The sequence below is a fragment of the Haplochromis burtoni genome, unplaced genomic scaffold, assembly GCF_018398535.1.
Source record: "Haplochromis burtoni strain Fernald_Lab_line unplaced genomic scaffold, NCSU_Asbu1 Contig_22, whole genome shotgun sequence".
Taxonomy (NCBI): Eukaryota; Metazoa; Chordata; class Actinopteri; order Cichliformes; family Cichlidae; genus Haplochromis; species Haplochromis burtoni.
This window is the reverse complement of record NW_024582383.1, coordinates 896973-923559: the sequence shown is the minus strand read 5'-3', so window position 1 is coordinate 923559 and position 26587 is coordinate 896973. Positions and strand designations below refer to the sequence as shown.

At 41.4% G+C, this 26587-nt stretch overlaps 1 protein-coding gene across 1 annotated transcript; it reads right to left on the bottom strand.

Annotated features, from left to right (window-relative positions):
• Positions 1 to 769: 769 nt before the first annotated feature.
• On the bottom strand, positions 770 to 26575 carry tdrd6 (tudor domain containing 6). The gene is made up of 15 exons (XM_042218676.1): positions 26308 to 26575; positions 9545 to 15216; positions 9222 to 9301; positions 8827 to 8881; positions 8334 to 8413; positions 8094 to 8148; positions 6982 to 7037; positions 6351 to 6414; positions 6154 to 6215; positions 5085 to 5139; positions 4946 to 5001; positions 4797 to 4860; positions 4230 to 4303; positions 2830 to 2884; positions 770 to 1247 (listed from the first exon to the last, which is right to left on the bottom strand). The coding sequence occupies exons 2-14, from the start codon at positions 15138 to 15140 to the stop codon at positions 2840 to 2842; spliced, it is 6342 nt and encodes a 2113-aa protein (XP_042074610.1). The 5' UTR covers positions 15141 to 15216; positions 26308 to 26575; the 3' UTR covers positions 770 to 1247; positions 2830 to 2839.
• Positions 26576 to 26587: the final 12 nt, after the last annotated feature.

The following is a 26587-nucleotide window of genomic DNA, read 5'->3' as shown; positions in this document are numbered from 1 at the left end:
GTAACAGGCAGTGAATTAAACCTGTCTCGGTTATGAAGCTTGCTCCGGGCGCTCTGTGAATGGGAGAAAGGAGAAAACTGACAAGCAACAAGGTGTCAAACATAAGGCCCGAGGGCCAAAACTGCCCTAGCAAAGACTCCAATTCAACCCACTGGAGAGCTTTAGAAACACGAAGGACTGCAGAGTCTGAACTTCTGTCTTTTCATGTGTCTTACAGCTTTTCCTGTTGGTCACTGCCATCTGTACCACACTGAAGCATAAGGACATTTTCTGTGAACTCATGGAAACTTTACATTCTAAATGTATAATTACAGGACAGTGTGAGCAATGAAACCTTTTCTGTAACTTTACAGGTGTATCATGTAGTTTCACCCGTCCCACCCGCTGTATGTGGCTACGATGTCAAATTAGTTTGATATCCCTGCACAGCTGGGTGTCCACTAATGTGTGACAACAGAACTGTTATGTTTGTTTATATGAAACCACAGTCATCTCGTTGCACATCGCCTTACTGATATTAATCAGTGTCCCATTCTATATCTAGATATCTCTATAAAAAGTCAAGATATCCATCTGTAGCTTGTAAAAGTGGTTTTTAAACACTGGGTATGTTCATGAAGCAACTGTTTCCAACACCACGAGGACGATGATCTAAATGTTTTACAGGGACAAACATGAAACATTTCCAAGACGTGTTCCTTTTTAATAAAATGTTACAGAAACACCAAAATGGAACTAATGAAACGGGGAAGCAAAACCATGACTCATGTGCACTGAATGTTAATATTTATTGTGCCAACACAAATTTGCTTCAACTCGTGGATTAACACCAAATACAGATTTTTTTTCCATGCATTTCACAACAGCCACTGAAACCAGAGCAAATAAACTCAAGACTCAAACATCTAAAGAATTGTTTGGCAGTTTATCAAAACAAACTCCTCATGTTTTATCAACTATTACCATATAAAGACTTTCAGCTTCGTGGCTGTTTGTTTTTAGAGGAACAATGAAATAAGCAGATCAAAGGCTATGAGCGATAGGACGATAACACACAAAGAAGCCAAAACAATGACAACACTGGCATTGGGCACTTAAAATGAACACAGAAAATGAACTGGACCTATCTGAAACAACACAAAACAATATGCAGTTACACTAATCTTCTATTTAATGTCCAAAAAGAAAGGAAGAGGCAGTCACTCTGCCGGCTGCTGCTCAGCAGAACAGCTTTGACAGCTGGATTCCTAAAAGGAAGTTAGCAGCAACAAAGCAACAGTCAGCAAATACGGCTTTTTGTCTCCTCCTACTTTCAATGGTAACGTCATACATCAACATCATAACTCATTCACAACAAACAGACCGGTATCTGTATCTGCCCATGTTCCAGAAAGCAGGTTTAGTGGAAACTCTGAGATGAAGAAACTCTGACAGAACGCCAACTTCAGCTCCGAGTCAGTTACAAGAGCAGCAGCGCGTGATGCTAACCTGCACCGTGACAGGTTTTCGTCAACACGCCCCGAGTTTCTGTGCCTGAAGCAGCTGACAGTTTTAATTCTTCATTCATACAGTTGATAAAGATTTGATATCTTTTGAAAGACTCAAGGTTTCTTTTAACACGGCTCAGGGACTGAGAGCAATCACTCAACACTGCAGACTCACTATCACAGAAACAAAATCTAGAATCTACAGCTGTGTGAAAAACAAAGTCGTCACAGGACTCTTACAAACCTGAGAAACCCTAAATCCACCGTCACATCTCTATAAGAGCAAAGGTTTGAGCTACATCTCAGCCTCAGTAAAGTTGGAGTTCATGACAGTAAAACTACAGAAACACTGAATAAGTAGGAATTACTTGGAACGGCTGCCGGGGGAAAGCCTCTGACAGCACAACTTAGGTTTGCAAAGTTACATCTGACTTTGGGCTGTTACATCACAAACACCCCATACAAACTGTCACAGAGGTGGAAGGCTGAGGACGGGTTTGTTTTGCAGCCACGTGACTTGGACACTTTGTACTCACTGAGTCAACCAAACTTAAGCTCGACTAGAATTCAAGCACAGCAGCAAACCTTCAACAGAACGGCAGAAAAAGAAAAGAATCAGTGTTGCAATGGCCAGACCTCAACACAGCTGCAAACCTCAATGAACTGAAGCTTTGTTGTGAAGAAGACTGATCCAACATTTCTGCCAGTGTGTCACAGACAAAATGATTGCTTCAAGTAACTGCTGCTGACCACTGCTTCAACAAGCTGCTCTGGCTGAGTTCTGCAGTTTTAAACGCTGCCTTATTTGAAAGTTTGAATCTCAACAACTTTGCCGCTGCAGATCACCGAGATTAATGTCTGATATCACAGAACAATCATTCTTTAAAGGAAAAGAAAAACACCCTCCAGTTTGGGCCACATAAGCTTGCTGTCATGTACACTCCCGTCGGGTTACTGCTGAACACCTCATCTACCAACACACACAAAAGCCAAGTGTAAAAGTTGACTGACGAGGCTGAATAAAATCTCTTTTCTATTCATCGATCATATATTGATAGTTTAGCTCTCCTGGTTTCTGGTATCGAGCTGCACTGCACCATCAGAGTTCATTTAGACTCAGAGTTTGTTACACCTGCTTTCTGAAACATCACTCAGCTCCACACTCGTGGTTATTTATTATATTTTAATATGAGCATCAAAGAAGTTGAGGCACAAGAAAGTGATTAGACATGTTTGCAGAATAAGCAGCACCCAATGACAGGCTCTTCATTTCTATTACTACTTCCTACTCCAATGGTTACATTGTATGAATGACCGGATTATTCTGGAGAACAAAACTTACCAAAACTGTCCTAAGGAGAAGGCAGTTCATCTGTCAGCACACTGTCATCAAAACTCTGGAAATGTTAAAAGGTTGAATGAAAAAACAGTAATGTGCGTTTGGTATTTTTTAGGCTAACGTGAGTGCCTTCTAGATACGTCGGTGGTACAATGAAGAGCACGTGCATAAGCAGTGTGCACTGAACATACTGTCAAATACCCAACAGAAAATGTAAGCACTTGCAGTCATGTGGAAAAAAACAAAACATTCACAGCACTCGTGCAGAAAAATGAAGCGCACCTCATGATTGGACATCTTGTAGAACAACAGTTATCATGAGCAGCAAATAATTTTCTGTATGAGTGTCAGTCTCAGTATCGGAGAAGGATCCACTCGTCTTTGCTTCAGTTCACTGAGGTTTTTCTCTCAGCACAGCATTGTAACTGGGCTGAGTCTGGACTCTGGCTGTTCTATTTCTTTTGCAGATCTGCTGCTGTGCGTAGGGATCATTGTTCTGTTGCATGATCTGATTAAACCAAGCTTCAGCTGGTGGACAGACGGCCTCACATTTGGCTTTAGAATATTTTTATATACAGAGAAGTGCCAAAACTCCTGCTTTTACAGAGGTGCTCACACCTGAAGATAATCAGTTAATGAAATGCATTTGAACATTAGCACCTGGCTGCTACTTAATTAATAAGGAAGCAGTAATAGTGTTCTTAGAAATGTGTAGAGTCCTGTGAAAACTCTTCCACGTGACTGCAGGAGTGTAGAAATACACGACAAGTTAGATGCTTGAATGTTGCTCCCCCTGTTAGCTGGCCATATTAGTACTTTTCAGTGCCAAAAAATACATTTTGTGTTTAAGATATTACACTGCTATGTTAAAAGCATCATAAACTTAAAAAAAAAAAAAAACCCCAAACCAAAAAAAAAACAACTTTCCAGGAAGATCCATAGCCTAAAAATGGTAAATGGCCTGTATTTGTATAGCTTTACTAGTCCCTCAGGACCCTAAAGCGCTTTACACAACCAGTCATTCACCCATTCACACACACGTGATGGCAGCTACATTGTAGCCACAGCCACCCTGGGGCGCACTGACAGAGGCGAGGCTGCCGGACACTGGCGCCACCGGGCCCTCTGACCACCACCAGTAGGCAACGGGTGAAGTGTCTTGCCCAAGGACACAACGACCGAGACTGTCCGAGCCGGGGCTCGAACCGGCAACCTTCCGATTACAAGACGAACTCCCAACTCTTGAGCCACGATCGCCCCGCATAGCCTAAGGTCAGTGAATCATCAACCATGTGATATTTATGACAGATGTCTTTTAGGGACAGTCCTAAAACATAAAATATCAAGTCTCCATATTTAGATTTAGACTTTAAACTGAATTCATTCATTTTTACCTTTCTTACCTCATTTTGTTGGGAAGGTGGACGCTCCTGCAGCTCACACTCCTCCGTCAACATTTCAGCTTCCTCTTTTAGATCTGAAAAACAAGAATACATGAGTATATAATGAAGCGTATTTCTTGATGCACATTTATGTTTGTGAAATTAAATAATAAAAATGCTTTTCATTTCTAAATGACAAAAATGCATACACACTGCAAATGAAGGCTTACAACAAGCATGGTCCTAGTTTAAATGAATGAGGTCAGTGTATGTACAGCTAAAGCTTCAGACTCCTCTCAATGCTCTGTGTCAGACTGTACTTTCTCTTCTTGGCTCCATACAATGTTATTGAGAGGGGGCATCCATGCTGTGGTCACCTCAGACACACAGCCCTTGCTGTGGGTACAGAGGGTCCACCCACCTGCTGATGAAACCTTCTGTTTGAAATGAGCAGCTGTAGTAGCTACAGTGGCTTGGCTCAGTGCAGGTTACACAACCTTTAGCTGAATTGTGAATCACACCAAGCTACTGTAGTAGCCCAGAATTAAAATACAAAGCTGTAAATGAGCTCTTTAATTTAAACAGTACCTCTACAGACGTCTGTCAAACAGATCTCTCCAACAAGACAGGTCACCTCTTCAACAAGGCTATTCTGCACAGGGATACAAACAGTGTGTATAGTCTCTGCAGAGATACAATGTTACATTTAAACCTCAAATTGGAAAAATATGCATTACCAAATCTGGAGATTTAATAGCTGTGGAGGTCTGTGGCTCAGCATCAGATTGTAAAGCTGCAACAGAAAATATACAGGAAATGTAGCCCTATGCGTGTTATGTAATCAGATCTGATATTTAAAAAGCCAAGATGACACACCAGAAAGTGTATCCTCACGAAGACACGACGTCTCATCTTCGGTTATCGAGTCGTCCTGAAACAAAAAGATCACACTCATCACTTTAAAGCCCGCTCCAACAAACATAAGCAGCTCGTGTTCAGATTAACATCTGCTACATTTTCACTGATTCTTTTAGTTTCGTTTCAAGTGATAAGAAGTTTCTTTCCTGGCCAAGTACATTTTATATGTGCAAGTCGTTAAGCCAGGGCAGCACGGTGGCACGGTGGTTAGCACTGTTGCCGCACAGCAAGAAGGTTCTGAGTTCAATTCCTGCATCAGGCCGGGGTCTTTCTGTGTGGAGTTTGCATGTTCTCCCCGTGTTTGCGTGGGTTCCCTCCGGGCACTCCGGCTTCCTCCCACCATCCAAAGACATGCTGCTTGTGGGGATAGGTTAATTGATTAATCTAAATTGTCACTAGGTATGAATGTGCGTGTGAATGGTTGTCTGTCCCTATGTGTTAGCCCTGTGACAGACTGGCGAACTGTCCAGGGTGTACCCTGCCTTTCGCCCTATGACAGCTGGGATAGGCTCCAGCGCCCCCCGCGACCCTGAAAAGGATAAGCGGAAGCAAATGGATGGATGGATGGAAGTCGTTAAGCCTTAAGGGCCTGGTCTTATTTAATGAATTTAGGGCAATTTTAAATGATCTGGATCCAGTTGTTTCCTGATAGCAGACGATCACTTTTACTGTTTTTCTTTTTTTTTTTTTTAAATTGACACCAAAGTTTAAAATTGTATTGGTTTCTGTTTTATTTTCATTTATATTGCCTCTACTAAACTGGTCTACGATTTTGATGTGTGTGCAACTAAATTTATGCAAATTGTGATAGTTCTGCTCTTTGTTCACCAGGATAATCTCATTAAGGGGTCTCCCGCCGAAGAAGTTGTACTACTTTACTGTCAGGAAATACAGAGACAAGAGAAATAAAGTCTTCTACAGGGTCAGTATGTGTCCAATAAATTTACCTTTGAAAAGCCTGATCACGTATGAGCTATACAGCTGCAAGACATTGTTTAGTTACTCTGAAAACCAACAAAGAAATTACCGTTTCCTCTGCTGTCACACAGCTCAGACAGTCTTCACCATCACCACTCGGCTTTTTTTGCTCTGCAGTAAAAACAAAAAAAAAAACACAAAAAAAACAACAAAACTTCGTGCATATCTAAAAAGAGGACTTCACAGAGAAACTGAATATTACTCAGAAGCAGTGAACTGTACACTCCCTGATCTGAAGTGTGATACCTGTGCAGACATCTGTTACGCAAGCCTCTTCAGCACAACAGGCCACTTCTTCAATCTCATCACCCTAAAAAAAATAAATAAATAAAAAAGTAAAAAAATAAATCTTGGTGATTAAAATATTTGTAGTCTAATTTTACAATTCTGTAGCTTCAAATCCATTTCTGCATGCGAGTATATTTTGTAACCTCTGCTTGTTTTCCGTAGCAAATCCCAAATCAAAATCTGTGCTTTTTAACATATTTTTAAAATAGAAATTCAGAACAATGTTGAAATTATGTTTTACACTTCAAATTAGAGACTACACAATCAATATAAGAACTGCACACGGCAAAAAAATAAATACATTTTAAAAAGCCGATCTGAGGACATCACTTCAATGTGTTTTTCAATATTTACTGAGCAATATATCCCAAGCCATGCATCCCATGAACTGATTGCAGATTTTGTTTGGTTTTTTGCCTTGTTGGTCAATGTTTTCTGTGCACTGTCACCACAATATAATTTTTTATTTATTTTTTTAAATACATGAGCAGTTACATGTCCCTGGTGGGACAATGCATCACCACTTAAAAGGCAGTTATTGGCAGTCAGAAGACAGCGCACATACAGACACACTCCACTATCTAGTTACCTTCTCCAGCGAGGACACCGTGTACGTGAGGGGCTCACTGGCAGCTTCGTCAGCGTCTGCGAGATCCAAACACAGACAAGCCGGAAAGAGTTTTAAATGGGGAATGATAGCTTACTTGCTTAAAAAAAATAACCACATCATTGGCATATCTATACTATATTGCCAAAAAGTATTCATTCATCTGCCTTCACCAACATATGAACTTAAGTTGCATTCCAATCTTAATCCAAAGGATTTAATATAATGTCCGGCTACCCTTTTCTTGCAGCTAAAACAGCTCTTCCATCTCTTCCACCACAAGGTTTAGAAGTGTGTTTATGTTCTAGAGCATAGGTGTCAAACTCTGGCTCGCGGGCCAAATTTGGCCCGCAGCCTAATTACATTTGGCCCACGAAGCCACACCAAATTACTATCAGAGCTGGCCTACTGGTATTATACAGCTAATATATATATTGTTTAGTATTAAGCTTTGCTTGTTCCATATTCAGTTTTTCAGCAAAACGTGTTTGAGTCCATAAGAAAAGATTCATTCTTATATCTGGAGGAATAAATATATTTCAATAAATATTAATGTTAGCCCGCGACTTTGTTCCAGTTTTGAATTTTGGCCCACTGTGTATTTGAGTTTGACACCTCTGTTCTAGAGTCTAGTGGCAGCATGCTTTACACCACTGCATCCAAGGACCTCTGCACCTCAGCATCTGCTGGCCCTGCTATGCGATTTTACATGACCTTCCACTGAGCTGCAGTAGCTGAGCTGCTGTCATTTCCAATCACTACTTCATATTAATACTTAGTAGCGAGGACATTTCACAACTGAACTTGTTCCACAGGTGGCATGCTAACACAGTAACACACTGGAATTCACTGAGCTCCTGAGAGCGACCCATTCCTTTACAAATATTTGCAGTAGCAGTCTGCCAGCCTAGATACTTAATTCTATTTGCATGTGACCATGGAAGTGATTGGAACACTGAAATTCACTGATTTGGATGGGTGAGTGAATACTTTTGGCAATATGGTGTACTGTTATTTTCATGCGAGGTTCATGCTTGCAGCCTTGCATTTGAACTTAACATGTAAATATCAAACCTGGCAAAATCTTATCAAACCTGAATTTGGAATGTTGAGATGAACCAAGGACTCCTCATCGCTCACAGAGTCACTCTGAAATAGAGCAGATTAATCTTTACTCACCTGAGAGTTCCAGGTGGGACTATATCAGTGTAGTAAGAGCATTTTACCCTTAGTCACAACAGTAAATAATCAATCTGATATTTACTAATCATGACAAAAGCATAACTGCTTAACATCTATACCAATATTACGGTATATCCTCGTCCCCAGCATACCTCAGCTTGTGTGGTAGCACATGGAACCTCTTGCTGACTCATCCCATCTCCGGCCTCACTTTCCAGTTCTTTGGGAGCACCTTTGTGGACAATTGCACCCATTTATACCCCATATCATCAGCCTGAGACATTTCTCAATACGAGTACTTGTGAGTACTTGTGTTCTTTTGAAACATCATCAGTAAAAACCATGACAAACTTTCACACCTTATACTAAACTGAATCAATTTCAGATTTAGTCGTCTATAGTCTTATGAAATGTAGTCAACTAAAACTAGACTAAAACTAAAAGCATTTAGATCCTTAAATTATGTCTAAAACTTAATGTTTCAAAAGACTATGACTTAAACTAAATCAACGCTGTAACTGTGGCCGTCAGCTGGCCAAACTACAGAAAGTAACCCTGTTGTTTTTTCATTCCCTTTCACTTTAAGCCTTTCAAAATGAAAAACCACCTTATCAAGAGTTGGATGACAAAATAAGAAGCACTCACTGCACAACTGCTCCTCAGGAGGCACAAGGGAGGGCAGCACTAATTCAGTCGGAATCTGAAGAAAAGAACAAAGTAAACAAAATGATGTCCTTGTCAATGTTCTAATAGTTGAATCCAATCAAATGTCTTGTGCTGTCATTTCTTGTACCCGTTTTGAGACTTCAGTTCCTAGATCAGTACTTTCCATGAGACTAACAGCGTTCCATCCAAACGATGGAAAAAATATTGCCGTAAACGGTTTATTTTGCGACACCATGAAACAAACGATAGTGTATAATATGAAATTATAGATGTTTTAATTTTGTCATCCGATATATTTCATCATATCGCACAGTCCTACTTTTAAGGCTTTTAAAAAGATCAGTTTATTTCGACATAATGAAGTTTACATCTACCAATTTCACAGTTGTCCTACGGTTCAGGGAAGTACCACTTCCTACAGAAGCTGTTATTCCATCTTGGTTTTGGGCTAGATCTGGAAATAGAAAAAGGAAAATGCAACACATATGAAATCATTAACTTGCATAATAACTGACAACACGTGAGACTCAACTCTGAGTCCATCAGACTCCAGCAAGCAAATGTAATATTATTAACACAGGTATTTTTCCAGAATGACATGGCATTCATTATGATTTGAGCAGATTTGAACTCAACCATATTGTGTGCTAACAAGGAGAAAAACATTTTTAAAAAGAGAAATTAAGCTCTTTCTTACCAGAAACATTCATGATGTCAAAGCTGTAGGAAACTGCGTTCATCTCTTCAAGTAGAGATACCTTGTCAGTTTTTGCAGTTCTCTCTAGGTCATCTGTTGTCTCTAAAAGGTTCTCATCCACTGGAGAACTTGAGACGTTGGGCCCAAAAGCGTCCATTACCAAGGCTTGCTCCTCTTCAGGTTCTTTGTTAGTGTCCTCCATGTTAAAGTTCATAGTCAAAACATTTTGGTCTTTGTCATCTTGGTTATCAACTGGTGACAATATACTTTCATCTATACCACTATCACCAGGAAATCTGTCCTTGATCAATATTGCAGAGGCTTGGACTTCGATCTTCTCTGTGGAAACACTTTCTTCTTGGATCCCAAAAAACTCAAGATGAACTGAATCTTTAGAGGACTTTGGAGTACTTAATTTTTGTACCTCATCTTCTGTGCAAGGCTCAAACTGATCAGTGCTGAGCTCGTCACTGTTGTCTTTCTCAAAGTGGATATGAGATTTGTCTGCTTCTTGGGTTTTGGGATTCTCTACTTGATCGTCAGGTACCACAGACTCATTTACAGATGAGTCAGTCTGCACTGAAGCTTCATCTGAATCAGGCAGTTCATCTGCTTTGGCTTTATTTTCGGTTATGAACCTCTTCCACCAGGTTTTCATCAACTCGTTTATCACCTGACCTTCGCATTCCACCTGCACAAAGATTGTTCCTGTAGCTCTTGCTAGTTTTGTGACAGTCAACTGCAACAGTTTAACATCTATGAGTGCAGACAATTCAACCTTTGCTACACTTTCCCAATATCCACACAAAACATCAAAGCCTTCAAGCTCGCACAAAAATGCCTGTGGTGGAATCTTCAACAAGCAAGGTGGCATTTCTCTCACATCTGTTATGCTGACTCTAGTCTTGTTTCCATAGTCCAAAAAGAAAACAGAGAGCTCACCCTCATTTTTGTCAATGACCTCTGCACGATACCAAAACTCATCGTCTAAAAAGCGAGCAATACATAGACTTCCAGGAACAAGAGCATCTGGATCAATATGGTTCTGACCTGCTGAATTGTCAACTTCTGAGAGACCTAATAAGATCTCATCATGTTCTTCTGAACTAGCAGACTGACACCAGAAAGTCTGATCATCATTTATGACTGTGACATAGGCTTCCAATTTCTGCCCCTCAAAAAGGTCTTCCAGAAAGTTATGTGGGGAGCAGTGGCTCAGCACTGATCTCTCTGGCACTTCTCTGATATCAGATACCTGGGATGGCTCCTTCCTTTCCTTTACTTGCTCAAGTTTCTCTGAAGTGATTTCAGGATCTACAGTAGGCACTTTATACGTAACCTTCACACCATTGTCTTCAAGGTTAACTTCCCACACAGACCCAATTTTCCTGACAAACTGGCACTTGAACACTTTTTCTCCACTGCTAGAAATCTTTTCTTTGAAAGCCGACACCACATCTGGATCAACTACAACCTCTTCCCCAAGACCAGCAGCATCACTCAGCATACAGTGTGTGCTGTACATTGGCAGCTGCAAGAATTTCTCGTGGAGTCTGCCCATCTTGGAAAGTGGAGTCATGGCTGTATTGCCAAAATCAACAAACTCAATGAGAGCCATTGCATCACCATGGAGTTCTCTTACAACTGCTCGGTACCATGAGGAATCATCTGCGAACTGTGCTTGAACAAGGTCATCTGGTAGCAATTCTTTGAGCCTGTTGGTTTCTGGAGTTGAATTGGGGTCATTGAGCTTTTCTACCAGGGAAATTATATGATCCTCATCCCTTACACAGTGCACATAGAAACTTAATGGGCTGTTGCAATGTGACATGTAGACATCTGCTACCATACCAGGTGTGACAGAATTTGAGGGCAAGTCTGAAAGTTTAGGAAGCTTTTCAGCATTACTTTCCTTTTGGGATTCTGTGCCATTTACTGTTGACTTGAGTTTCTTGGTATCTGTTGGAAGATCTGAAGATCTGACATTGCCACCAGCAGATGACTGCCTTTGCTGTGGGGGTGTGTACAACTCTAGTCGTGGACTCTTGATCCTTTGACCATTTTCATGAACTGACTTTGTTTTGTTCCAAAGGTTCATTTCATTAGATTTCCTGTCATCCCTTAAAGTAAAAGGAGGTTTTGAAGCAGAGAAACTGTTTTTCTTCAGGAATTGTGTGTCATCTTCCATTTTTGTGGTCCGTTTTGTCGTCTTTTGCGAATAACTCTGTGAAGCCTCAAAAGCTCTCCGACCATGGCAAACAACCTGGCTTTCTGTGTGCATCTCAATCTGAAACTTTTTCTTGAGCTTTGAATTGATCTGAGTGTTTCCAAGATAGAGCTCAACTAGCACTTTCCCATCAGGTTCTCTGGCCACTACTAGCGCTCGGAATTTGCATTCTGTTGCAGTTGTCTCAAACCAGCCGTTCACCTCACTGGAAACATTAGCAGGGACATCAGAAAGACCACACACCACTGCTTGCACAGGTACAGACATGATGTCGTTTGCCTCTCTGGGAACTGGGAGCAAGTCAGATTTATCTACTTCAATAGTGTCCCCGTAATCCACAAAGTGAACCAGGAGTGCTGGCTTTGTGGCCTTGATCTGCCCTCTGTACCACTGCCCATCAGTATACCTTGCAAAGCACAGAGTTCCAAAGACTGCTGGAAGCTTCACATTCTCAAGCTGATGACAAAAACTGCTCACTTTCATCTTGAGGTCATTAATCACATCAGCATTCTTTTCAAGCTGGCAGTAGAACTGATTGACATTGTTCACACATGTCACTGTGACCTCTTCCTCCATCCCAGTTTTGACACTGTGTGTTGAGTAGTAGTATGTATCCAGACGAAAAGATGGTCCCATAGCTTTTTTGGGAGGTGTACCTTTCATGACATTTACCATACTAGTGCAAATACTCTCAAATGGAGTTTCTAGATCCACAATGTTGAAAACAATCTTCTGCTCACTGCACATGACAGCATATATGGTGCATTTCAGAATCACAAAGTTGGAAGCAGCCGAGTCCACAAAGTTTTTAAACCTTTCTACTGCCTCTTCGCTCCACTCAGTTACAGCAGATGTAGGGTCATTGGGATTCCACAGACTGCATCGAAAAGCCTGACCATGCAGAGTAAGAAATTCTGGGCTGATTCTCCTCAGGTCTTGGAAGGAGACCGTCTCTGTCTGGCCATAGTCAACAAACAACACATCCACATGAGCAGTTTCATGTTTATGAATCGCAAGGGCCCTGTACCACAATCCGTTACCAGGGTGACGAGCAACACAAGCCGTTTCAACATTTGGCTGAAACTCACTGCCTGCATAGTGTGCCTGTATGTCATCCATGAGCAATTTCAAGAGTCCTGCATTATAAACTAGCTGGCACCAAAAGTCGCTTGGGCTCTCAATGAAGGACACATTGACATCAAGGACACTTCCGATAGGAAACATGTGTTCCTTAAAGGTAGCCATTCTTCCTTTTTTCTGGCTAAGGCCAACTATGTTTTGGACTTGGAGAGCCAATCCAGTGTTCTTATTCCCACATAGTGGGCTGGCAACTGGATATTGTGTGGGAGGCGTAATAGCAGGATGCATTGTGTCTTTGCACTGCCCTGGTTTGTCAGCCTTTTCAGCAAGACCAGAACTACACAACAGTGTACTGACTTGTTGTTCTCCCTCTGCTTTGGGATCTGTCAGATGGACAACATAGCCACTATCATATTTGGCCAGTACATGTACTTTTAGTTCTTTATCAGTTACTGCTTTTCTGAAAAAGGCAGAGGCACTCTGACTCCATCTCCCATCTTTAGGTCTGACACCAGCCAGAGTACATTTTAGTGCCAATCGTGGCAGCTTTTTGAACTCAGCAGGAAGTATCTTGAGGTTTCTCCTATTGACCACTTCTGTATTTCCATAATCAACAAAGAATACCTCGACCTGTGTCTCACCAACTTCAGTCACAGTTGCTCTGTAGAAATCACCATCTGCTGCTTTGACTGCACAGTAGAGTCCAACAGTTGGAATTCTAACAGATCCTTTATTCAGAGAATCTTTGTAGAGATGATAGATAGTATCCATTAATTCATTCAACTGCTTTGTATAGTTTTGCGTTTGGATGTAAAACTCTGATGGGTTTGTTACATGCTGAACAACTGCCACATGTGAGGAGTTTAGCAGGAGAACTTCAGCAGGCACCCTCTCTGCAACTGCGTTCCCTTCTTTTTCTTCCACAACTTCTCCAGGAGTTAGCATCGTTCTTTCTTGCTGGGCTGGATGCGATTGCCTGTGTGCTGTGTTGCGAATAGCATAATCTTCCAGTGTTTTTTCACAGTCCAGCAAACAGCCCTCTTTGGAACCAAACAAGATGTTCATGTTTGTATTGTCATCTCCATAAAGAGTGACATAGTGAACACCCTCTGAGATGCTTTGGTACTCAAATTTGGCAATCATCGTCTTGTACAGCAGGAGAGACTTGAGGTAGTCAATTTGGGTGGTTGTCCATCCTACCCCTTTGTCAATAACTCCATGGAGAGAGCAGATGTAGGTGACAACTGGCATCCTAAAGAACTCTGCAGCCAGTGACCTTACATTCTCCACTTTAACAAACTCTTTGGTTCCACTGTCAACATTCAATACTTCCACCATGTTACTGGTTGGAAATACCTGCTGTAGAATAGAGCGGTACCATTTGCCATCACTTCCTCTTGCAGAACATGGAGACCCAATCATATCTGGGCCTATAATGCAATTGGGCATTCTCCCTTCGCAGCTCTGTGTAAGTTGATCTGACAGTTTCTTCAGTTCTTGAGAGAAGACCTTTAACTGGCAAAAAATCCTCTGTGGGTTTGTCACTTTTGTTACAACGACTGTCTCTACAGTTCCTCCCTGTAGCTCTGGGTACATGAACACTTCTTGCTTGCGCAGTTGTTCAACAGGTCCCACGGACAGCCGTTTGATCTCTGGAAAAACCTCAGCTCCACTATGGGGCTGCACTGACTTCAGGACAAAGTCCTGGAAGATGTTTGGGGATACTTTCTTAGCAAATCCCATCTCATACATTTGTTTGGATATGCAAGGTATGTGTAGGAGGAATGTTCTGTTCAGGACTAGTACTTGCTGCACATGTGCTGAAACACACTTCCCAGTTAGAGATTGCAGAAATTCAAGCGCCATTGGGGACCATTTGTTCTCAAGTGACAGTGGTAGCACATTAGCTAGCACACAAAACTCCACTTCAGGAGGCAGTTGGAAATGCTCCTTTTTACTCCATGCAAGCCTACTTGTGTTGGCACGGCATGTTGTTCCTTTGTCAATGAGGAACACTGTGTATTTCGAGCCATTACTTGAGACTATGCGAGCCCTATACCAAATACTCTCAATCTGAACCAAGCACTGGTCACCAGGTTTTCCTTCCAGTTCTTGCAAAGAGTCCCCAGGGGACTGGATGTCTTTGGCTAGACGTTCATACTCTGCAGTCCTCTCCAGGCTAAATTTTCCCCAGAATTCCACAAGTACACAATAGGGATGCACATGGACCCTGGATATGAGAACAGTTACATCTGATCCTCGTGTAGGGAGTCCTAAGATTGACGACATTTTGGCAGTTTCATCAAATCTAGCTACCCATGATTTGTCACCTCTCAACACCGCTGCATGAGGATCTGGATCTTATCTGGAAAACACAAGAGCGCACACACACACACACACACACACACACACTAAATGTAACAACCAGTGGTATAAATTTGACGTTGCCTCATTTGAGTTATCGCATTCACAAGATTCTTAGAAAACTTGACCTCTGACCTTGAGATTCGCCACTGAGATTTGAACTTCTCCAAGATTTTTAGCAGATACATACATGGTATGAGTTTCAGAATCCTACATTGCCCCATTCTTGAGTTACTGCATTCACAAACTTGTGTCCACGGCGTGTTTATATCACCTACCCCTAATTTATGTAGTAGAGCAGCAGTTCCCAACCTTTTTTGCCCCATGAACGGTTTAATGTCCGATAATATTTTCACGGACGGGCCTTTAAGGTGTGGCGGATAAATAAAACAAAATAAAATTATACAAACAAGACAAAAACTCTGGTATTTTGTAAATATAATTATAAACGCAAATTCACTGTGTAATTTCATTAGCAGCGTCCTCCTAAAAGGCGCCAACAACATTAGGAGTAACATCCTCCTCTCTGCCCCTTAATGCTCTCTGGTCACTATAGTAATACGTTAATAGGTTTTCCCTCAAAGGAAACAAAACAGGAAACAAAACATCAATCAAAAAATTGCTCTTTTTTTATTCGGGCTACTTAAATTTATTTTGGGCTACCAAAAACTGAAGAGCCCCTGCCCGAAGGGCTACCAGGGATTTTGAAATTTTGCAAGCCCTGGAACAGGCTTTTCCCCGCAGCACGCTGTGAAATAAATACTTAACAAGAAAACGGCGGCCGTTACAACTTATGTCTAAAATGGTATCGTTTCATACATCGGTTAAAACACTCGACTCCAGCTACATGACTCCCAGCTGGAAACACTTCACGCAAGTCGAGCTCCCCGAGATTCACAGAATTTACAGAAAATGTTAAATTTTTGTGATTTATATCGTTATCGGGACGATAGATGTTTTATATCTAGATGGCACCAGCAGTATGCACGACGACACGTCCGTCAACTCTGCTAGCTTTGCTTTGGCTTTCACTAGCCTTATCCTTCTCTATTTTATCCCAAAATGCCCTCGCTCTGCGTGTGTACAATCGCCAGTTACTCTTAGAAATCAAAGCATCCTATACCCTGGCTCTTAAGCAAACTGAGACACGAGATGATTATGGGCCTCCTCCACCACTTTTTGAGCCCTGTATCCCGGTTTATCTGTGCCAACACACCTACACCACTTCCTGGAAGAAGCGCCCGAGGAAACGAGGAAAGCGGGCTGGTACACTCATCAAAGTCCGAGCTCTTCTCCGTGCTTCTCGTGGAACTACTGGACCAGCAGAGTGCGTCTTTAGATGGATCCTGCCTGTGGTCCCTGGAGCTCCCACGACACTTGACACAGCTTTTTATTTCCCTGAGCAGCCTCAGACCCGTGGATGCGGCGTGGACCACAGAAATCTTCGCACACTTAACCGAGCTGGAACATCTGATGTTAGGATCTACACACTCCAAATGGCTTTACTAAATGTAAGATCATTAGCAAACAAGACGTTTGAATTAAATGACTTCCTAAAGTCACAACAGTTTGACTTTCTGTTTCTGACAGAAACATGGCTTCAACCCGGTGAGTCTGTAACTTTTTCGGAGCTGATCCCTCCTAATTTCTCATTCTTCAGCCTCCCTCGGTCCTCTGGTATGGGGGGAGGCTTAGCCACCGTGTTCAACGCTCTATTTCATTGCCATCAAACATTACAGCACAACTCATTTTCTAGTTTTGAACTCCAGCTGTTTGAGTTACACCTGAATTCTGCTGCGCCTTTACTGTGTGCCCTCATATATCGCCCTCCCAAGTTTAACAAGGATTTTATCAAAGAGTTTTCAGGTTTTATGGCTGGAATCGTTCTTAAATTTGACAGTTTTTTAATCCTTGGTGATTTTAACATCCATGTCTGCTGTGACTCTAAACTTTTGGTCAAGGACTTTTTAAATATTATTGACTCTTAACTTGACCCAGTGGGTTACTGGTCCCACGCATGAAAAAGGTCACACACTGGACTTGGTGCTCTCCCACGGGTTGGATGTGTGCATCATGGAAATATCCGAGTTGCGCATCTCCGATCATCTTCCTGTGTTGTGCACTCTAACACTGCGCTGCTCGATGGATAAGCCGTACGTCCCAGCGCGCAAAAAGCGAGCGCTTAATGTACTAACAGCGCCTGCTTTTTCTGCTGCCTTTATGGACTCTGGAATAATGAACTCCAACTGTAAAAGTGTTGAGGACCTTTCGGACATTCTTCATTCTACCTGCACTGATATCTTGGACTCTATTGCTCCGCTCAGGACTGTGCGCGCTAAGCATTTATCAGAGCCGTGGTTGAATGAACATACGCGCTCCCTCAGACGTGACTACAGACACGCTGAAAGGAGATGGAAAAAGGACAGATTATATGTTTCCCTACAGATTTTAAGGACTCGTCTTTCTGCTCACCAAGAAGCTGTAAAAACTGCAAAGACACAGTTTGTCTCAAACTTAGTGTCAGTAAACAGTCACAGGCCTCAGGTACTTTTTAACGTTCTTAATCGCTTTGTTAGTTTATGTGATAATTCTGGAGTCACTTCTTCACCAAGTATGTGCGATGATTTTTTAAGCATTTTTTAATGACAAGATCCTATTGATCAGGGCCCTTGTCTCGTTGTCTGCTGCCTCAGATCAGAGTCCTTCTCCTGTGTGCTCAGCTGTCTTAGAGCAGTTTGATCCCGTCTCCCTTAAGGACTTGACCGCAGTAGTTAGTAACCTAAGATCATCGCACTGCCCCTCTGATTGTCTCCCCCCCGAGCTTGCTTAAAAGCACTTTTAATACTGTTGGGCCTTTTATCCTGAGATTAATTAATATGTCCCTTGCTACAGGCTACGTCCCATCATGTTTTAAACAAGCTGTAGTTCAGCCTCTTAAAAAACAAAACCTGGACCCAACTGTTCTGTCCAACTACAGGCCTATCTCAAAGCTTCCTTTTCTATCTAAAGTCTTGGAGAAAGTGGTCTACCTACAGTTGCAGGCACACCTTGATTTTAATATGATCTCTGAAAAATTTCAATCTGGTTTTAAATCACTACATAGCACTGAGACGGCACTTTTAAGGATTTTTAACGATATTCTTTTAACTCTGGACTCTGGCAGCCCTGCTGCCCTTTTATTGTTGGACTTGTCAGCAGCTTTTGACACGGTCGACCATGACATCCTGTTATCACGGCTAGAATTTCATGCTGGCCTAAAAGGATCTGCCCTACAGTGGTTTCGTTCCTATTTGTCAGAAAGGTTTTTTTATGTCAATATGGGCCCCCACAACTCCAAAATAGCCCCTCTTAAATACGGTGTACCTCAAGGCTCTATTTTGGGTCCTGCCCTGTTCGCACTCTATTTGTTGCCATTGGGCTCCATCTTCTCGCGGTACAGCATTTCATTTCATTGTTTTGCTGATGATTTGCAGATTTATCTACCTTTAAAAGCAGGGTCAGACCATCCGCAGCTCTTATTACGCTGCCTTGATGATGTCAAACAGTGGTTGTCATTAAATTTTTTAAAGCTAAATGAAAATAAAACTGAGGTTGTCATTTTTGGCAACTTTAATCATATCGACAGCACTCTGGGCCCCTTTCCTCGTATTGTAAAACACATGTAAAAAACCTCGGTGTCTACATTGATGGTTCTTTTAAATTGAATAAGCAGGTGAGTGCAGTAGTTATAATATTATATAATATAATGTGTTTTTCTGGATACACTGTGCTTTTTCAGCATTCAAAGATTGATGACACCGTGTCAGAGCACTGGCTATGAATTTCAGAAGGATCAGGCCTTAACAGAAAAGTTAGCAATAGTTCTTTTCCTATTACAGCTACATCCACTTCTGTCGTGCCTAGGCTGCTCACTAGGGCTGGGTATCATCACTGATTTCTATAATCCATTCGATTCCGGTTTTCAAAGTCCCGATTCGATTCAACTTAGCCTCAGACAGTCAGAAATATTATAATTCTGATCATTTATCAGCAGTGGCGTGTCCAGCGGGGTGGCCTGGGGGGGCACAGGCCACCCCCCCAACCAGACTGGCCACCCCAGGTGCCACCCCAAAGGCAAAACAATAAAATTCAATCAAATATCAAATGTACGATTATGTTTTCACGGTGAAGCTCAGATATCCGAGTGTAAGTGAATGCAGCATCGGCTTCTGCGCTATGTGCATCACGTTAGCAAAGGTAGGAGAGCCAAGCACGAAAGACGGCACTGCAGGAAACAATTTTTCGGTGAAAGAAAATGAGGACAGAATAAATGTCCCGGTAAGTAATATTAAGTTTGTTGAGTTTAGTAAACTTCGGTGAAATTAGAATACCAAGGAAAAAATAACACTTAAAGAATTATTGCAGCCGTCGAATATTTCAGACAGTATGCTACTGAGGGGAGCTAACATAAGAGTTATGAGTTATAAGATATAATCTAAGTCGTAACATTGCTGTATGGAGCTGCAGATTTGGTTGCAGGTTAACATAGCTGGACTGGCCATCGGGCATACCGGGCATATGCCCGGTGACTTATTTTTTATTTTTTTGTAATGGCATGAACAATGAGAGGTGGTGGATTGGCCAGATGCAGGTCGATGTGTAAAAATAACTCAGTTGTTTGGTGGTGGCTATGGCGGGGCTTCCACAGAGGCCAGCAGGTGGATGAGGGAAGGGGAGGCAGGAGGAGAGCCCCGAGGCAGCCACCAGTCCGAGTGTCAGGTGAACTGAACTTCAGGTAAGAAGTTATGACCTGCAGTCTATCTGGGTCAGATATAAACCAAGTTTAGGTGGAGTTTATTTTCGTTGTGCTGACTTTTTACCGTCAGTTGCAATAACTCATACTGCGTTCTAGCCAGCTTGACGGAGTTTTTATACAGCTGGGTGGGTGCTATGATGTTACTGATAGTGAACTTTATTTTATTCATAAGGTTAGTAGAGTTGCCAACGGCTCCTTAAAAAAATGGAATGGTCCCTCATTCAGAGAAAATATTACACGTTTCGTATTGAGCTGAGAAGAGACGCAGTTTGTCCCGGACTTTCGCTATAATGAAAAAAAGACACAAAGCTGGAGTTATTCTGTCGTTTACGCTGCACAGCTGCCTCTTCTTCTCTCATTCTCTCCCCTCCTCTCCTGTTGCTACTTCAATCATGAAACTGATCAATGATCAGCTGATCGGCTTTTCTCTCTTGTTTGTTTATCGCCCACTTTGCGCCAGAAAGAGGAAACCAGCGGATGTCGCGCTAAACAACAGCAGCACGTTTAAGCTTGATCAGCTGTTGTTAGAATTTATTTAATATTAACTTTCTAGTATCAGCTGATGTTTGCTGGAGCCACAGCTGTAAAGCTGCTGGTCATGATGTCGGTTTGGATATCTGGTGAGAGGGAAACATGAAGATGAAACCAGGAGATGTCCTTACTGAATCATCAGAGCTGAACAGGTGATGGAGAAACAGGTTTACCTTTTAGGTGACATGAATGAGTTGAAGGGAAGTTATGAACTGTTTCTGAGAGACAAATAACACCAGGATCCTTTTTAGTCTGACAGCTGGTAACTGTGCAGGGGCTGGATCTAGAAAGTTTTGCCAGGGGGCCAGGTAGGGCATTAACAGGGAAAGGGGGGCACAAAGAAATACTTTTCTTTCTTATTCTCATTTAAAATATCTACGCTTTTATTAAATAATTATCTAAATCTTACAACCAAAGTTTTTATCTGACGTAAAATGTATAGAAATCATACATATACCAACAAGACTGTACATCACTGTCACAACAGCATTTGTTTTCATTCAAAGCTTTATGGCTTTAATACCTGGTGGGCCGGTCTGTAGTCAAAATGCCCGATTTTCTGTCCCAGTCCAGCCCTGCAGGTTAATACTGGCAGTGTCACCAGTGCCAGCTGACTGTATTTCATCATCAGCCAGTGTTGTTCTTTATCAATATTACCAAAGTTTACCATAAGGCAGCATAGAAAGTATTTACTTGCTTTCAGGTTTTATTCAAATGTTAGTCTTTTCAGTTGTTTCCCCACTTTTTTCCTGTTTCAAAATCAAACACCAGTTTGTGAGAAGATTATCTTCTTTTTTTAACAGGCAGATAAAGTTTTACATTGGAATTTGTCAATTGTTTGTTACAAATGTTCGTATTTTAATATTCAAAAATGTTTTTGCCCAAAACATATGTGCACTATATGTCAGTAAAAATACTATGCAAATATTGCTGTCCTTGAATGCTGAGTAAACACTGACCACTGATTGTATCTCTTGTACTTTATCAACGCAGTATCTAAAAACTTTGCACCGTAGTGGTTAAAATCTCATTCTAATAAGAGTTAAAAGCGCATTCGGTTATTAGGTTTATAGGTTATTGAATTATGGTTAACGGTTGGTAGAATTTTTTTTAAACATTATCTGCCAATTACATCTGCCACCCTTCTCCAAATCTGTGCCCCTACCTGGCCCCCCCCAACAAAAATTTTCTAGACACGCATGTTTATCAGTACTGACTTCATCAGAATTGTGAACATCACAGCAGATGCCTTTGTGTGAAAGTAACTGAGAATAAAACACAGAAAAACATGAAGGAGATTTTCCTGGTCTGGCTTTTTATAGCAGATAACCTTAAAAATATTCTACAATGTTCTGCATATAAAGTTTAAATTTCTTCAGTATTGAACAACAGAAAAAATAGGCTTTCTTGTCCGAGGTCATTTAAGTGAAAAAAAGAAAAGAAAAAGACAGCAGCCGACAGCGCTGTAAACAACGGTAGACTGGTGGGTAATAAGCGAATGAATAATACAGAAAACAGAGATTGGAGACGGGAAACTGTTCTTGAAGTACAGAGAGAGATGAGAGAGAGAGCTAGCTGTGCATGGAGTGTGATTTTAATAGTCGTGGAAGCAAAACAGCAAAATTCATGACGACATTGATCAAATGTGAAGCGCAGTTTGCTGCTTCTTTTGCTGCTGGCTCGGTGAATTTTGGTTGGAGAGAGACAAAACCTGCAGCTCAGAATCAGCGCAAAAAGACGTAATCACAGCGCGGACCGGACGCATCAGAATCGCTGAAGCCCGACAGCGTGTCCGTCTACGGGCCGTCTGCGTTTACGTCTTTGTGTGGAGTCCGTGTACCTGCTCTCATCTGCTGTTTGGTTGTTGTTGAAATGGTTTTGTGAGCTTTAATCTGAGAATCTGGCGTTTCTGGCAAAACACAGTTATATTTAAAAGTCGATTCAGGATTTAATGAATTGATATCGCTTTATTCAAGCTACTCACCTCCCACTTCCACCTGCACTTTCAACTGGACCACGGCCAATCAGAGAGGTCCCGCCCCTTACTATCTCTGATTGGTTTAGTCCACGATAGGGGCATAATGTGTGTCTGTTGTTGACCACAGGGAAGGTTGCAGATTTTTTTTTTTTTTTGCTACCCGAACAGTTGGTCGCACAGGTGCAACCAAATTTTTTTTTTTTAGTCGCACCACTGAAAAATTGATCGCACAAACACTTGAGCAATTTAAATCTTTACTAAAGACACATTTCTATGCCCTGGCTTTTAACACACTATGACCCAAGCATTTTGGTCTTATTTGAATTAGTTTAGTTATTGTTTTAATTCTTTTACTGTCCTTTTATTGTTTTTTATTGTTATTATTGTATTACATTGTTGCTTTTTAATACCATTTTTATATTGTTAAGCACTTTGTGCAGCATCGGCTGTTTGAAATGTGCTATATAAATAAATTTGACCTTGACCTTGGACCTTTTATGCTCAATTTAATCACAGTTATATACTTATATGTCACTTGTTTTTGTACTAATTAACATAGGTCATGTGACTTTGCCCTTTGAGTGAGCTAGTCAAACAGCCAAAGAATATTCTCAGTTTCTTAAAACCATTTTGCAGCCAGTGACAGCACAAAAGTGAACACTTAAACTGACTTTTAGTTTTAGTGTCGTTGTTTTCCTTAGCGATTCAGTCACGAGTTAGCTAACATAAACTAATGTAATTCTATTAGCCTCAACCAACCACATGAGGTCACATTCCATACTGACGGAAGATGGCGCAAAACATAAGACTTTAAGCACTTGACACTCACATCTATGTTAGTTTTTGAGAGCAAAGCTTAATGATGTAAATTAAGCTTTACGTGTCGAGTTTCAAGCCCCATTTGAGTAGCGTTTATGTAAAAATACAGTAGTCGTGTCCAAATTCATGGGCTGCATCCTCCCGAGGACCCGGCCTTCGCAGTCTACGTGGGCCAGGTCCTCAGAAGGTCGGGTAGGCCGGAAGTAAACAGCTGTGAAATTGGACGGTCTAGCCTTCTGATAGCGTCACCGCTGTCTCGGTGGAGTTTAATAAACTCGGCTGTCTGCTCCTTGCTATCTAAAATATAACAGGACACTGGCGTAAATTCTCGACCATCTCACACTTCTGTTTAATCAGTTTTCTGTTTGACGTTTATTCAGCTGTGTGAAAACCAAGGAGGAACCCACCGGGGGATTAATAAAGTTTTATTTTATCTAATCTAATAACTTTAATCTCAGCCAAACCGATTTACTCACGAACAAATAAAACACTGAAAAAAGCCCAACAATAACATTTTTAGGTTTCTAAGTGATTATATATTACGTTTAACCTGAGTAGCGAAAGTCCGCGGTGATCTGAAAATGATGTGCCGGGAGTTGTGCCGTTCTCGGCGGCTTCAGTGACCCTCGAGCTCCCGGCTAGCTATCGAGCTGGTGGGTAACAGACGTCTCCGAAAACGTCGAAGCACTTTTGCAAATATGCGATATCTTGATAAACCGAGCAGATATTTGAAGTTTACACACCTCACATTCGCCTGAAAATATGTTAAAAGTTTATTTTGTGACCCAGAAAGATTATAAGAGTAATTTTAAAACTTAGTAGCGGCCGCCATTGTGGAAACTGGAGTTTGGCTGGGCCGCGCTATGAATTCTGGGATATGGTGGGCCACGAAGGACACACCCGACCCATCCTTCAAATTCGGGGAAAAGGAGGACGCATTTGTCGGCTGCATTCGGAGGAGTCTACGAATTTGGACAGCCTTCGGCGCGTCGCTGTGACGTAATCGGTCTACAAATGCGGCCTCAGGAGGATGCAGCCCATGAATTTGGACACGACCTCCTAACCACAAGAACTATGAGCGTCAATCAAAGAAAACCGTTAGTAATACCTGTAAAAACTCAATGATGAGAAAAAAAAAAAAAAAAACAACTGCGGTCGTATTATAAGCACATTTATCTTGGTAGCTACTGTAATGACATTCGTTTGTGTGCCCGCAAAGACCGTATGGGCTCAAAATGTGGTCATAAATATTTTGTACTTGTAAATCGGTTTTGTACTTGTAAAATAGATTTGTATGTGTAAAAAAGATTTGTGTGCGTAAAAAAGATTTGTATGTGTAAAAAAGATTTCTAAAGTTGTGTGTGGACTTAGAAAAAAAACCCCTGCAAGTACAAGTACGATTTTGACCCTATTTTTCTTCCTTTCATCTGATTGGTCAATGTCATGTCAATCACAAATGTAACAATCCAATCAGAGAACAGATGGGTTTGGCTGTCGGAAGGGGCGCTTTTTTGAACTGCAGGTCTTTGAAGGGAATAAATGCCCTTTTACATGCCAACCCAGCATTTTCCTTCATCACCACTGAAGGAAAACAGTCTGTGGTCGTCCGAGTTTGGTGATTTTTGTGTCACAGGTCTACGTGTTTAATACAGGGACTTCCACAGCCTTTTCAACAGCGCTGCGGACCGCGGGGTGGGGGCGGGCAGTGTTTTGGAAATGACAGTCTTCATTACAAAGCTTTCTTCGTTATGAATTAGCATACATGTTTTTATTGAACATTTGAAGAACCAGCAAAAAAAAAAACTCTTGTAGAGGACATAAAGTCAGAGATAGAAAAGACAAGGAGCAGGTGCATCTAGTACAGGTAGAGCTGCTGCAAAAACCCACAGAGCCCAGCAGCCAGCGCAACAAATTCTGGATCCTTTGCTTTTAGTTAGCAGTTAGCATTAGCAGCACATCCTGCGTCGATGTGAAAGGACTTTTATGCTGCGCACTGTGACTCACAGCAATGGTCCCTGGGTCAGCCCTGACTTTGTGTTAAACTAATCCTAAAGTAATAATGGTATTTCTAACCACTGATATACCACAACTTTATCCTTTCAACAGCTACTGAAAGTTAGGGGACCTAGCTGCTATCGGATATTTATATAGCGATCCTCCAGCTTCAAACTGTATCACCCTTCAAGGACCTGCAGTTCAAAAAAGCGCCCCTCCGACAGCCAAACCCATCTGTTCTCTGATTGGATTGTTACATTTGTGATTGACATGACATTGACCAATCAGATGAAAGGAAGAAAAATAGGGTCAAAATCGTACTTGTAACTTGCAGGGGTTTTTTTTCTAAGTCCACACACAAATCTTTTTTACGCACACACAAATTCTTTTTACACATACAAACTGATTTACAAGTACAAAATATTTATGACCTACATTTTGAGCCCGTAGACCCGCTCTGCAGAGACTTCACAGGCATACATTAAATTACTGGGTTGCAGTGATGATAAGTAAATGTGTCTAACAGTGGGGTCAATTAAAGCCTCAACCGTCTAAATAGCAGAAACTTTTTCTTCTTTTTTTTCCACGACAAGATTTAACTTCGAAATTTTAAATATACTTTTCAATTATTTTAAATATTTTAAACGGGGCGAAAAACGGGACACAGGTTATCACAGAAATGTTTGACATCATCTTGAAAATTAGCACTATTAGCACAACCCTATCGTTTAGTTGTTGTCTTTTCTGACAGTCCAGTCTAGTGTCAGAAAACAACATTCCAAACCTTTCATGTTAAGAACTTATTTTAATGCTAACTAATTACCTATTATCACACGTTACTTCAATAACGCAAAAGCTAGCATCATATCAGGTACTAAGTTAATAGGCGAGGGCTCATTATGATGATTGTCCCTCAGTTTAAAAGCACACAGAATTATAGTAGCGAACCATGCAGGATTTAGTACATAACTTACCGTTTTTACACCTTGAAATCCTGCCGAGTGTTCTGGAAGTACCGTCGACGTTAGCTCATCGAAGACCTGCCACCGTTAGCCTAGCCAAAAAGAAAAAAAACCGCCCGTAGCCCCAGCGGCGCTAAACTTCTCCTCACCTAAACTTTGCAGATTTAACCCAGTGAGCTAAATGTTAGTCCAGGCTCGGTGTTTTTATCGTTTCGTGTAATTTGTCTACCACTTTTAAAGACTGATTTTCGTGGTAACAAAATAATCGAACTCGACGACCGATTACGTTAAC

Excerpts from the sequence above, each read along its gene's own strand:
- tdrd6 (XM_042218676.1), bottom strand. The coding sequence starts at position 15,140 with ATGTCGTCAATCTTAGGACTCCCTACACGAGGATCAGATGTAACTGTT. Across the intron at positions 9,302-9,544 it reads TGACATCATGAATGTTTCTG|ATCTAGCCCAAAACCAAGAT; the intron begins GTAAGAAAGAGC and ends TTCTATTTCCAG. Across the intron at positions 6,415-6,981 it reads CGGTGTCCTCGCTGGAGAAG|GGTGATGAGATTGAAGAAGT; the intron begins GTAACTAGATAG and ends TATTTTTTTTAG.